This window comes from Malurus melanocephalus, unplaced genomic scaffold (assembly GCF_030028575.1).
Source record: "Malurus melanocephalus ecotype Western Australia unplaced genomic scaffold, MMel_1.1 scaffold_178, whole genome shotgun sequence".
NCBI lineage: Eukaryota > Metazoa > Chordata > Aves > Passeriformes > Maluridae > Malurus > Malurus melanocephalus.
In genome coordinates, this window is record NW_026623410.1 from 230,768 (window position 1) to 244,735 (window position 13,968).

Below are 13,968 nucleotides of genomic sequence, written 5' to 3' on the forward strand. Positions count from 1 at the left end.
TTTTTTTTGGCACTTGTCAGCTTGCTGCAAAAATACCTAACTTTCTTAATTTTATAGCTGAAGTCTATGAGGGTTTTTGCCACTTTTTCTAAATGCAAGAGTAAATTTAATAAATGCGGTGTTGCCCAGAGTTCAGATGAGCATGCAGTGCCAAGTCTCCGTGGCTTCTACGTGGTGCATCCTGCTACGTGAACACTAAAAAGGAGGTTTAATCTTCTGAATCTGTGGCTGTTGGGCAAGGATGGAAGTGTTTTATGTTGGTCTCAGGGACCATTCTGACAGCTGCTAAGACTAAAGTGTACAATTCCAAAAGGCTGGAGCAACCCTAGTAGTGTTTGTGTTGTGCTCCTGGCTCCCATACACCCCATTAACCCCTGACCCAGGCACAAACACCACATCATTTTTGCTGTCTCCTGGAGACTCCTTCCTAAGAAAGGAATCAAAATCTGCTCCACACTAGGTCCCTGCAACGTGGGAATGTCCTGAAAGTTTTCTGTGTTTTGTTGTTCAAAGTCTTGTCCCAGCAGCTTGTTATCTAAGTGTATTGATCCCCAAAACCTGGGGTGTAGRTGACACTTTTCATGATTCATGGCCAGCTGCAGGTCTGGGGGTCACCTCTGTGCATAAAGAGAAGGGGACACTAAGAAAATCCAGCAGGGGAGCAGATGGAAATAATGCCATGTGCCTTTTGCTTAACGTGAAATCCTGCAGAGCTCACTCCAAGGGAGTATAAGTATGGAAAATGGATCAGTAACCTGTCCTGTCCCAATTGCAGTGCTGCCTGTGGCCACTGTTTTTGAGGCAGCTGATGGTGGATATTGGCCTTCCTGACACCCCAGTCTGCTCCTGCATGGAAAGTTTTAATTGTCCCATCAAATTAAGAGCTCTAAAGGACACTCGGAGCTGATGTGCTGGTTTGGAATACACCACGTGTGCATTGAATGGGACAGCGACCCACAGCTCGCCTTTTCAGGTCTCTGGAGAAGGGAAGGGAAAGGGTGCTGGACAGGAGAGGAGAAATTTTTATTGCATTTTTTCATCTGGAAYGAACTAAGGCAGGGAGGGGATCAAGAAAGTAGAGAGGCGTCTTTGGAAGCAAGGAGATAGCGATGGAGCAGGGCGGAGGTTGGGGATGTGTGCTGCGTGAATGCCATTCCTAAGATGGAACATCAGGACACATGGCACGGGAAGGGAGCTGATGGGAAGAAGGGGAGCAGATGGGAACAGGGGGAACTGATGGGAACAGGCGGAGCTGGTGGGAACAGGGGGAGCTGGTGGGAAGAGGGGGAGCAGATGGGAACAGGGGGAGCTGGTGGGAACAGGGGGAGCTGGTGGGAACAGGGGCAGCTGATGGGAAGAGGGGGAGCTGGTGGGAACAGGGGGAGCTGGTGGGAACAGGGGGAGCTGATGGGAAGAGGGGGAGATGATGGAAAGAGGGGGAGCTGATGGGAACAGGGGGAGCTGGTGGGAACAGGGGGAGCTGGTGGGAAGAGGGCGTGGGCATTGGAAGTCAAATCCCTGACCTCTCAAAGCCACAAGTTGACACGTGTTCCAAACACTGATCCAGGGTCTTAGCCAAGAGTGAGGAAGGGGCTGTGGAGACCGAGGGGCTCCAGCTCTCCAGGAGGGTCAGACTGTCCCCGTGGCAGCCCTGTGCTGTGCTGGGACATTTGMGGGGTGACACCTTTGGGTGTGGTGGTGGGGTTTGGCTGGCACAGCTCTGCAATCACATTTCRGCTCCTCCATCACGGGTGCAGTGTTTTTGTGGCATTGGGCTGATGGGGACTCGGGGGAGCACAGCCCCCTCRGATCCTGTCCCCTCCCAAGCCTGGTAAATCCACGCTGCTGGARCTCCGCCACGGTCTGGTGGTTTGGTCTCTTTGTCAGTTACAAACTGCAGTCTCACAGAACATGATTTGCCGCTGGCAGGCTTTTAAAATATGTGTTTGCTTTTGATTATGTTTGGTTTTTTGTTTTTTTTTTTTCTTTTTAAAATTAATTTTCCGAGGATCAATGTGGTAATGCATATAAAAATTACAATATGTAAAACAAAGTATAAAAGCATACAAGGAATTCCAAACACATAACATACTATGCCTTGGAGCTTATGAGATCCATACAGCGCTTACTGTATTATGGGAACACTCTGACCCCAAGACCCGTCAGAAAGGCTCACTGGAAGAGCAGGACTAAGCCATGTGCCTTATGAGCTGTAGGATGCCCAGAAGGAAAAACCCTAGTGATAYAAAAGCACAACTCAGACCGGTCTGTGGGATCTAGGGGGACTTTCCATGGCTTTGTAYCAATTTCTAGAGGAGCATGTATACTTCTGCTCCCACAAACGTTGGTCTCCCAATAATTAACACTTAATTTTATGTGTTTCAAGGGAGACTCTCTRGATTTCCGTGGGATCATGATTACTTTTTTTTTCCTCCCAAATATAATTTCTTCTGTCAGCTCCAGCAAGTGGGAGCACTGACATGGTTAGGGAGGACTTGGATCGGAGCTGCTGTAGCTGCCCATGTGCTCTGCAGGTTGCCACCAGGTGAAAGGCAGAGCACCAGAGCTGAAACCACCCTGAAAAGGAGTTCTGGCTTACATTTAGGATAGGGCTCTTGTCTTCTCCTGCTGCCCTGTCTGTGGGTCAGGAGCAGGGCAGGTTGGAATTTTAATGGAACCTGCTGCCCTCAGACCCACAAAAGACCTTGGGGAAAGGCTCTGCACCTGGGTCCACAGTGCCTGGTAAGTTTGGGTGAAGTCTGTTTGCATGCTGGAAACAATTTTCAGGAGCTTGGGGGCGTCTACAGACTCTCCACCAGGAAAATCCCAACCCTGAGACCTCATTCCTGGTGGCAGGAGCCCCTGACTGCAAGTGTGCCTTGAATCCCACCTTGAATCCCACCTTGAATCCCACCTTGAATCCCACCTTGAATCCCACTGCAGGAGCGCAGTGAGGGTTCCATCCGTGCTGCTGGTGATGCTGTGGCTGTGCAGGAGCTCGGTGAGTTCCCCTGGTCTGCTCTGGCAGTGCTGCCCCTGCTCTCCATGCAGCAGCCGTTCACAGCTCTGTAATGATCTGTAATTGTTTGTAGGCAGCTAAAACAATTGTAGTCAGCTAAAAACGGCCCTGATGGGTTCCACATTGTGGACAYTTGGGAGAGGAGCTGCYRYGGCACCACGGGCAATGCTGGAAATWCRCACRTTTTTCTATTTAATACAAAATTCAGGTTCGATGTGAAAAACTCTGWATCACTTTTCTGAAGCTTCGTGCTCATGCACATACCAACTTATTATTTATGCACAAAAATTGAGCCTGACTGCAAGACGATAACAAGCAATGGCTTTTAAAGGAAATACAGCATCTGTTTCTTTGTTGTCTTGTTTTTTTTCTGTCTTCTTGGTGCTCTTAACGAGACTGGAACTTTGGATACTTGAGCTTTCTGTGTAATTAAAATAATTTAAACACTGAGATGGTGCAGAAAAGAAACAAATAAACAGCRAAAGTTAGGAAAGAAGCACAGCACAGTTGTGTAATGAGAGGAAGATGCTAGCTCAGAAATCTCTGTKCTGTGACCTGTAATCACAAATGCAAACCTGCTGCTATCCCTGCTCTACAGCTGGGCTCAATATCGCTGCTTGTCAGGGCCAGCTTCAGCAAAAGGCATCTCCTACCTTAACAAATTCACTTCTTCCAGTGCCATCTTCATTCCTCACTGCCAACATTTGTGGTGGCTGCTGCGGGGCACTTACCCCTTCTCCACGTAGCATCTGTGTGCCCTGAAATAAAACTCTTATTTCCATTTGAAAATACTTCTCGCACACGGAAATATGTGTGAGCTGGAGTTTGATCTCTCCTGGGAGGTTTTAGAAAAATTCTTCAGGTGGCTCTGAATGTGAGATCTTATCCATTAATGTCCCCTTGCCCCTCTTCTGTCTCTGCTCACATCTGACCAAGGCAGTGGATGCTGCTGCTGAACGATGCTGGTGCCTGGAGGAGTGGGGTGGAAAATTGTGCAAAACTTATCTCAAATCAGTGGGGCAGAGTTTTGTCACCCTGTGGATGTTAYATGTCCCCATCCCTGCTTCCCATTTTTCTGCTTGGAGCCTTGTTTTTGCTTTGATTAAACATTTGGGGTATTTTTTATGGTACAAGTTGACAAAATAGCCCTGCACCCAGAGTGTTGTAATAATTTGGAGGGATGTAACGAATCGAAAGCAAAGCAGAGCGTGAGTAAAACTGGACTGGGAGTCTGTGACAGGCTGTAAACTGGATGGCTGATGCTGGGGAGAGGARTCTGCCCAGAGCTGGGGGAACACACAGAAATATTTCTATTCAAGCTTCATAAAATTTAACTTTCAACCAATAAAAAGCCCTGTTCCTTTCCCTTCTGTTCTCYGCTTTCCTTTCTTTCTCCATCAATCTGAATAAAACTTTCTCCGGCTTGCAGTATTTTTTCTGGGCTGAAAATTTTTAGTTGTTGCCCTTTTAATTTATAGGTTTTTTTTTATTTTCGCTGTGAAATAATTTGTCTTGCTTGTTCTTAAATCTATGCTCCAGTGTTAGCTTCTTATTTTGGAGGCTGTGATTAGGGTGTAATTCCTTATTTTCTTTCTGGATTCCTTTCTCAGTTTACAGTTTCTATAACCGATGTGACAAATCTTTCCTGCCTTACCGTACGTTATGCTGTGGTTAARTGTCTCCATCCCTCCCTTAATTAAATCCAATTGTTTACTTTCGATTCGGATCCAATTAATGTACTATAATAGCTGGTTCTGGACTTAATAGAACYGGTCAAAACTTTTCCAGACTGCCCACACAATGTAAATCCCATCTGGAAATTAGCTTTTCTTCTGACCTGGAATGAAAGCAAGTATGCACAAGCATTCCTGCAAACTGGAAATCTGAAGTATGTTGTGGYTGCAAGTATAGATGGAAAAAAATACCAATCTTGAAACTTCTACGTTGGCATTTAGTTCTCAGCTCTGTTTTGTTTTTTTAATGCACTTTATTTTCAGCATGGCAGCCCATGAGGAGCTGCCTGATGGTGCCCCATGATGGTTCCAGGCACTGGGGCAGACGCTGTGCATGAGGAGGATAGACTGGAGTGGCTGAAAGCGTGGGTCTGCCTCGCTGCAAGAGGAAAAAATAACAAGATGTTTCATTTAGGAGCACTTAAAAATGCTTTGGTGCACTTGTGTATGACAGCAGGACTTGCATGTTCTGGGGGAMTGCAGAAATAACACAGGAAAGCACAAATGGGGAAACAGGAAAAGAAGTCCCCCAGCCCAGCACGAGAGGTTGGGATTTGGAAATGAAATTCCCAGATTTTCCAGCACGGGGTTCCTGAGAGGGGAATGTGCATTTCGATTTCTCTGCCGGACGCATTTGCAAGCTGCTCAGCTTTTCAGAACGCTGCTTGTAATAAAATTTTTCTGATTAGAAGAATGTTGATGAAAGACTTCTGACCCATCTAAAAAACTTTAGAGCCGTTTTCCTCCCCTCTCCATTTCTGCTGACTCCAGTCACTAGCGCTGTCAACACCGTTCAGGAATACAATTTTTCAGTGTTCAGGGTTGTTTCCTGATAAAGAAATAGTGACAGAGAAAAAGAAAATACTCTGCTGACACGCTGAAGGCAGCTGGGGAATGCCGTGAGGAGGGTGACATTACAGGCAGCCCCTCATTTGCACTTTGGCACCAGCATAGGGCAGATGCCTGCATGGCAAGGTGTGATCAACCCAGTGGTGCTCTGGACYAATATCCTGGTTTTTTTATTATTTTTCCCTGCTGCCCAAGACGCTCCTGTAAATGTTTGGATCTTGCGCCATCCGAAAGGCGATCCCAAAATTCCACCCCTCCCTGTCGCAGGTTGTGCTTTGCTGTCCCCTCCATCCAGCTCTGGAAAAAGGGAGGTGAATCATGTCCCTGCTCGGTGCCAGCCGAGCCTGGGGGTGCTTTATCCAGCGGTGACCCTGCCGTGAGTCACTGAGCACGGACACCGCCGGCAACTTTCCGTTCCTCGGCCCCGCTATTTTTGGGCGCAGCAATTACGAGGTGAGCCGTGAATCGTGAATCACCGGCGTCTCGCTTTACGCCGGGAGGAAACCAGGCAAATTGTGTTAACGTGCTTGGCAGGGGGAATTCTTGTTCTCCAGTGTTTCACAGACTTTGGCCCTTCTTCTCGCTCCCCGAGGGGGATGTGCTCACCCTTCCTCAAGCGGAGCTGTCACGCAGCGTTGAGCAACGGCGTTGGGCTCGTGTTCCCCCAGCCGGGTGTTGTCTTCTGGGCAGAAATCGATGCTTCACAGGCCTGGATGGGATTCTGGAGGGGTCCCAAGGGCTTTTATTGATTTGTTCATACGCTGCACATAGGCAGGGTTGAGATTAGAAAATAGCATGGARTGGATAACTCTGAGGAGGCTGTGTTGACGTTGGCCTCTCCAGCAGCTGGCCTTGCAATGTTTGTGGCATTCGGAGGGACGTGTGTGCCCCGGGGGTTGGTTGGTGTGTTTTGCGGGGCACAGCAGCGCAGCTGTGTCAAAACTCACCAGCAGAGCCACAGGGAAAATGCTGAGCCCTTTTGAGAAGGGTTTGATGAAGAGTCAAGAGTGGGACACGCAGAATTTTTCTTCTTTTTTCTSCTTTTTAATTTCTYTCCTYTAAATAGGGATTGACCCTATTTTATCYCCCTTTTTAATAGGGAATAAACCCCCCAGCAGGGAGAAATGTGTGCAGGGGGTTCTGCACAAACAGCAGTTCAGTTCCATCCTTCTGCTCCGCTGCTTCGCTTCCCGCCACCTGCACTGGGTAGATTCACCTGCAGCCTCACTTTACTTCCCTGGCATTCCTCAGTGCATTTGTTTTCCTTGTATTTGTTTTCCTTGCACATTCCTGCCCCTGTCAGTCCCTTCCCAGCTCAGCTTCATGACTCAGTGGTCCCGCTAAAAATTTGCCTCCAAATGCTTCYCCTTGGATACAGGAAAGCCAAGGGCGTAATTTTGCACCCAGGAATCCCCAGGCTGGAAAGGAGCCTTCTGGGGATCATCAGGAGGCTCTTGGAGGAGGATTAGGGATGGAGGCACCGTAAACCTGCAGGAATTTGAAAACCCTAGTTTAATTTAAGAGGAATGTCCTTTTGTTCCCAAGTGGATGGGCCTGGCTCCAAAGGCGCTCAGGTGCGGTAACTGGTACCAGATGGGCTGTGAAAAGCAGCACAAACAGGTGGTGAGGACAACAACTGYAGGCTTCAATTTCCTCATGAGCCCCTCCCTGTGCCTCACACACCCCCTGGAGAAGGGGAGGATACAGGGAGCTGTCACATTCGTGTATGACAATGGAAATGACTGTTGAGGGAATGTTCTCCAGCTGTACATAGCAGGTCAACCCCAGGGCTCTGTGGGGACACTCACTTGGGCCAAGGTGTGCAGGGATAAAATGCAGTTCACTAAATGTGCATTTTTATGAATACGGGGATCAATATATTTTAATTATAAAGACAGAGATCAATATATTTTGATCCTGTTATTGTGAATATCAGCTCAGGTGTCACCAGGGTGATCTGGGTGGTTTTGGTGGCACTCAGCACGTAGCTGGGCAAGGCAGGGAGGATGCTGGAGATGGCACAACTGTTCCTCTACCAGTATCCTACAGGCATTGATCCCAGAGAACTGTATTATGTCACAGTACGAGCAATCTGTGGAAATTTGAAGCCAAGAGAACAGGGCTTCGTGATTCTTCACCATYAGAAAAGATTTCCGTGATTGGCAGGAACGGGGAGATGCATTTTGGGCTTTTTTGGTGGCTTTTTTGAGATAAGGAAGCTGAGACATGGGATARCTTGAGAGAGCTGGTACAAGTCTGACACCTTTGAGTTGGGAAATAAACGCTTGGGATCAGTGCCCTTTCCACCTCCTCTTTCCATGGGGACTGGCACAGCGGGGTTGATGTGTGGGGTGGGAATTGTGCAAGCCCCTTCCTGAGCCCTTTCCATCTTGAAACCACTGAGGTTATTCACCCCATGGCTGTGGGCTCGCGGCTTTCTCACTTCTCACACCTCCAATTGTGTCTCCTAGACGATCAGCTGAACTCAGAGGAGAAGAAGAAAAGAAAGCAGAGGAGGAACAGGACTACCTTCAACAGCAGCCAGCTGCAGGCACTGGAGAGGGTCTTTGAGAGGACACACTACCCCGATGCCTTCGTACGGGAAGACCTCGCRCGCAGAGTCAACCTCACCGAAGCCAGAGTTCAGGTAACGCCACAGCTCACAGCCAGGCACTCCTCACCTGGGGGACCATCAGCAAGGCTGCAGAAATCCTTGAGGATTTCTGCCTCCAGAGGGACTGCCAGGCCTGGTGTGCCACCCCATTTGCCATCTGCCCAGTCTGATGTGTCCATGTGGCTCATTCAAGGCACAGATGTTGGATGCTCGGGCTGCTCCTGGTGTCTTGAGCTCTTTGTTTGCAAACCTGAACCTTCTGAAAGTCAAAGCTGACCATGGTTTCTTGTACAGCACTCCCAGGCCTGGACAGACCCACATCCCTCAGCCCATCCCTCATGTAAGGGCTTGTCAGAGATTGAAATAATTCATGCTTTAGATATTTTCTTTATCCTGTYTCTGTCCCMCCCACCTCTTTTYTTACTTCTCCCTTTCTCTGTTTTCCCCWCTGTCCCTCTCATATTTACTATGAAATAAAACMCATACTATTGACTAGCATGWAGTCTRATTTGCACCTTAATTCAGGCAGAAGTATTTCTAAGWAYCTTTAATAATTAAATGATAACAGGGCTTTTATCAGAGCAGATAAGGATCACCTTAGAGATGCCAGGGACAGGCTGCCCAGGCAGGCAGCTCTCCCAGAGCCCCACGGTGCTGTGGGGATGGAGTGAGTCCCCAGCAGAGCTGGTTCTGATGGCTGGTGGCTCTGTGCTCTCTCCCCCGCCCAGGTGTGGTTCCAGAACCGGAGGGCCAAGTTCCGCCGGAACGAGAGGGCCATGCTGGCCAGCAAGAAYGCCTCTCTGCTCAAATCCTACTCAGGGGACGTGACGGCCGTGGAGCAGCCCATTGTACCTCGCCCCGCCCCGAGACCCACCGACTATCTGTCCTGGGGCACSGCCTCRCCCTACAGGTGAGTGAATAATCCCTCTGCATCACCCTGAGGTATGAATCCCCTCTGATGGGTTCATGTGGAGGGACAGCAGTGTGACCATCCCGCTGGTTTTCCTTACTGCTCCCACTCTGCCCCATCTCGCTGCCACTTGTGCAAGCTGGTCTTGGCTCAGCAGTGTTTGTCTTTCTGGCAGYTTCTTTCTTGGTGGTCTCTCTCTGYAATTCAGGGAGTTTSAAGARGCTYAGGCAGAAATGGGAACAGAAGGGTTTCCCTMGTGCATCCAGCTTAAAGCAAGGAAGGAATTTTCCATGGGACACAGGGCAGAGCATTTTGGGAGGCTCAGCCRCCAGGCAGTGGCCAGAAGAGGGAGTTTGGTGGCTGTCCCATGKCAGGGATGTGAGGAAGGGCTGGGAACTCGCTCTGTTAATGCCGTGCAGTGCTCAGCACTGAGCTGGTGAGCAGTTCCTTCTGCTGCCTGGGCACAAGTGTGTGTGCATCAAGGGCCAGGTGACAGAGTGGTGCTCAGTGTCCTCCTCCTGTGGTCAGTGCTGCTTRAGGGATGACAGGAAAGGAGCCCAGATGTGGCAGCCCCAGCCTCAAAGGGTCTGGGATGTCTGTGCACATCACAGGCCTCCCTGTGCTCTCTGTGCCRTTCACAGCCCGGCAGGAACTGGGTGTGGACACAAGATCCACAGGATGTGCTGGTTTGTGGGGAGCCAGCTGGCTCSCAGGCAGCTCAAAATGAGGTTGGCGGGTGCTTTTCAGCACAGTGGCTTCATTGTTGCCCAGGACCTCGAAGCCTTTGGCTGGATTTTTTGCTGTTCATCCTGCCTGGTCACAGCCAGGAGCTTCCAGGAGCCACAGCATTCTCAGAACCTCTCCTTCTCGGTCACCTTGACCCCCTTTTTGCTCAGAGCATTGTTTGCGTAGTAGAATCTCCAGAAACGTGGTCTGCTGTTTGTTGCTTCAGTCCCATGGGGTCCTCCTCATCCACCCTGTGTCTCCAGAGGAACAAGTCATAGCTCCACCCACATCCAGAAAAGGATGCTTTTTATGGCCACCGGCTTGGTCTCAGAGATGGCCCTTTTCCTTTGGATTATATCTGAGGACTGCTGCTGTCAAAATCGCTCTTTTTGCAGTTAAGGCCCTCTCTCTGTGAGATGTTCCTTGGTGTAGCATCCTAGAGAGGTGATATCAGGAAAGGGAAGCAAGTTCCTTCCCCACCCCACTGAGACTGTGCTGGTCAAGGTACAGATCCCTATTGAATTCTCAGGGCTTATTTCCACCTCGCACACTTTTGAAAATAGATCATCCCTCCCAAGGTTGTTGCTTACAGGGAGAGCTTCATAATCACATCAGGCCCTGCAAAAGTAATCTCCAACACTGGGAAGGGCTGTCTGGGGTCACCTGGGGCATCTGGGCTGTGCTAGTGGGGAGCCCRAGGGTGAAGGGACAGCCTGAGGAATGTTTTTTCTGCCCCTCAGGTCCACGATGCAGAAATGCACCTTCCCCTTGTCTGAAGCCAGGATGTTTCAGCAAAGACATTTGCAGTCAAAGCAGGCTGGACTGTCACCCTGCCACTGCWGAGGCAGAGGAGCACAGCAGCTGCCTTTCACCCTGGGGGATCCCCAGGACCCTCACACACTCCCTGCTCCCCAAGTTTTCTAATCCCATTGATCATCTCTTGGCAATCACATTCATCCTCCAGGGCCGGGCTGTCACAGCCTCATTAACGCTTTGCAGTGAGTAAGGTTATTAAAATATCAGACCCTTGGTGAAATAAAACTGAAACACTGCGGCCATGGGAGTGTTTGCATGGCCCTGTGCCCCCTCCCCACCTTCCCAGCAGTGCTCTACAGCCCCTGATCAACAGCCACTCCTGGAGAGGGCTGAGAGCTGCAGGGCTGGGGCTGTTTTTGCTCTCAGATCTGGGAAACCTTTTCAATCCGYGTGTTTATTCTCCAAATACACTCAGCCACAGGTCAACCAAAGCTATTTGCAGTTCTGTGGCACACAGACAGCCAAGTAGATACTATTATTTTTTTGAAGTTGAAATGTTTTGCTTAGGGCATTTTTTTAGCCTGGGTTCCTAAGAAAACAAGACTGGCAGTCGCGCTCTCAGCCCGCACTTCCCGCTCCAGCAACCTTTGACTCCACGGGCCATTGAAAACCTTGTTTGAAAGAAGGGTTTTAGGCCTCAGAAACTTGATGCTCTTCTGTGTTTCATGAAAGCAGGCAGCTGAGTGGAGGAAGGAGATTTTTCTCTGCCTGAATGAGGTGGAGGGAGGGGGCAAAATAGTGACTAAAACCCTTATTAGGCCCTGGAGAGTCTGTGGAGCAGCCCTCGAGCTATTCTGATGTTTGGAGACAGCCTTCTTGTGCACTGCCTCTGGTGGAATAACTTGATGAAAGACAGCACTTGGGAGATTTTTTGGTTTAGCAGGGATTTTACTTGGCATCAGTGGGTGAAATCATCTTCCCCACACCTCTGGGGAGCTGGGAGCCAGCCCAGACTTGGCCAGCAGCCTGATTTTGAATGGGGACAGTTTACAGCCATGACTGAAACCCCCCATTTTAGATAGTTCGGAGTAGCCTTGAAGCTCTCTGAATTTCTTCCAGYTAAAAACATGGAGCCATGACTGACAACCCCTATTTTATCTAGTTTAGAGCAGCCTTGAAACTCTCTGAATTTTTTCCAGCTCAAAAACATGGCAGAGATGCATTCTATGGAAGCAGATGGGAACGGGGGCTCAAGCAGCCACCAGCTTTAGACTTTTTGAGACTTTACACACTCCTGCATTGCTGCTGACTCCAGGGTGAGGTGAGGGACTGGCAAGGGCTCCAGACATACCAGTTGTGTCCTGGGTGCTGGTGAAATGCAGCTATTCCCTGGTGTGGGTCTTGTGGAGGCCAAGGATTCTCACAGCACCATTTAAACCCCTGGGAGGTCAGAGATGCCACCAGGGTGAGCAGGATCTGTTCAGCAGGTGCCCATGTTCCCTCCAGGGAGATTTGCTGTTGCAAAGGCTCTTCCAGTTGTGTGGAAGAATTTTTTTTATAAATACATTTAAAAAAGAAAAGGAAAAAAAAAAATCAAAAGTCCATCTTGTTTCTTGGGGCTGTGGGTAGAGGAGAGCATCTCCCAGAGCGGGCAGATGGAAAAGGTCAGCACCAGACCTGAGCTCGCCTCCAGCAGAGCTTTTGTGGTTTTCTCCTGAGCACTCTGGGTTAAATGGGCACCATTTAACTATTTAAATGTGGTGCTTTTCAACTGGTTTTGAGCTGTGGGCCCATGTATGGGAAATGCAGCAGGGCAAATATTTTGCTGGGTTTTGGAGAGTTGTGGGGGAAGTTGTTGCTTTTCACAGAAACCCATGGGACACATGGATTAAACAAGTTTCCCAGTGGTCTGGAAAGCAGATTCGCAGATTTTTTGGTAGGACAAGAAAGAAGTCAGGGATCTTTGTTCAGCCTCTGCTGTCAGAAGTGATGTTTTTCATGAATAAAGTTACGGTTTGAAAGGAGAAACAGTGGTTTATGTTTTGGGTTTTTTCCTTCAGCCTTTAGGACATGCTCTTTATAATCAGCTGAAGTCTTGAGAGGGRAAAAAATGTGGAAATTTTCATTCCAAAAGGCTGAAACCAGAAAACATCACAATGGTTGAAACGGGTTTTTCCCAGAGTGTTTCTTTAATGTAACATGTGTTTCAGAAGTGACGTGATTTCACAGGCTGTAAAACCAGCAATTGGTCTCATCAAAAAGACATTGCTTCCACTGGGAATGCTTTTAAGGACAATGGTCTAACTGGCAGGCTGTCCTCATTGAAAAACCTTCTTTGGGTTAGAAAATAGGAAGTGGAAATTTTTCCTGTTGACTTCAACCAGCTTTGGCGCGGGGCGAGCGAAGCGCTGCGGAAAGATTTAGCGGGGCATTAAATAAAGGGGAGTGGTAATTCCCTGCTGACACCCCGGGAATACATCCCACAGGTATGGAAAAAGCAGGGTTTAGGCTSTTGTGCTGTCTGCTGTGGCGTGGAGGCCACGTCTGACGAAATGTTTCTCTTTCCACCCCTCAGTGCCATGGCCACCTACTCTGCCACGTGTACCAACGCCAGCCCGGCGCAGGGCATGAACATGGCCAACAGTATTGCCAACCTGAGACTGAAGGCAAAGGAATATAGTTTACAGAGGAATCAAGTGCCCACAGTCAATTAACGACTGCAGGCAGCTGCCTTGCAGAAGGAGAAAACACAGCAGCGCCCGTCCTGCTTCGCAGCTTGTCTGTGCTGGAAGAAAAATTTAAAAAAAAAGAAGAGAAAAAGAAAAAAAAAACACAGAAAAGAAAAATAAATAAAAAAAGCCAACCCTCACCCAGAACTGAACATGGGGAGCAAAGCGAACCGCCTGTGAGTGCCAAGGTTCCTCCTTCCTTTTGGGATAATGCCACCTTTTTTTTTTTTTTTTTNATTCCAGGATTATATCTACTTAGCCAAACCCATGCATCCCAGCTGCCAAGCTAATTTCACTCCTACACATCTGAAAAGGCTTCTTAGCTCAGGTGCAGAGTTGTATCAAACTCCGACACGATTTCTGCAATATCTGCCAAGCCCTGGGTCCGTTTTTTCCAGTGAAACAGCTGCAGCGTTTTTTTTGGTTTTTGTTTTTTTTGTTTTTTGTTTTTTTTTTTTCTTGTTATTGTCGGGTTTATTGCTTCTGCTCAATATACTACGAGCTTCTTCAGTAAAGGACAGTCTCACCCTTGTTGGTTTCCAGTTTTTGTATGGAGCTGCTAAAAGAAACCTCTGCCAATCTCAGCCCACGGACAAATCCCACACCACCATGCTGAGATGCAAAGCTCGCTC

General features: G+C 48.7%; 1 protein-coding gene across 1 annotated transcript in view; it reads left to right on the plus strand.

The window, feature by feature from the left end:
- PRRX1 (paired related homeobox 1) overlaps window positions 1-13,569 on the plus strand; it is a 34,803-nt gene extending 21,234 nt beyond the window's left edge. The window contains exons 2-4 of the mRNA XM_057372815.1: window positions 8,073-8,248; window positions 8,944-9,125; window positions 13,183-13,569. Of these exons, the coding sequence (XP_057228798.1) occupies window positions 8,073-8,248; window positions 8,944-9,125; window positions 13,183-13,321 (497 nt within the window). The 3' untranslated portion in view covers window positions 13,322-13,569. The remainder of the gene's footprint in view (window positions 1-8,072; window positions 8,249-8,943; window positions 9,126-13,182) is intronic.
- The last annotated feature ends 399 nt before the right edge of the window (window positions 13,570-13,968 follow it).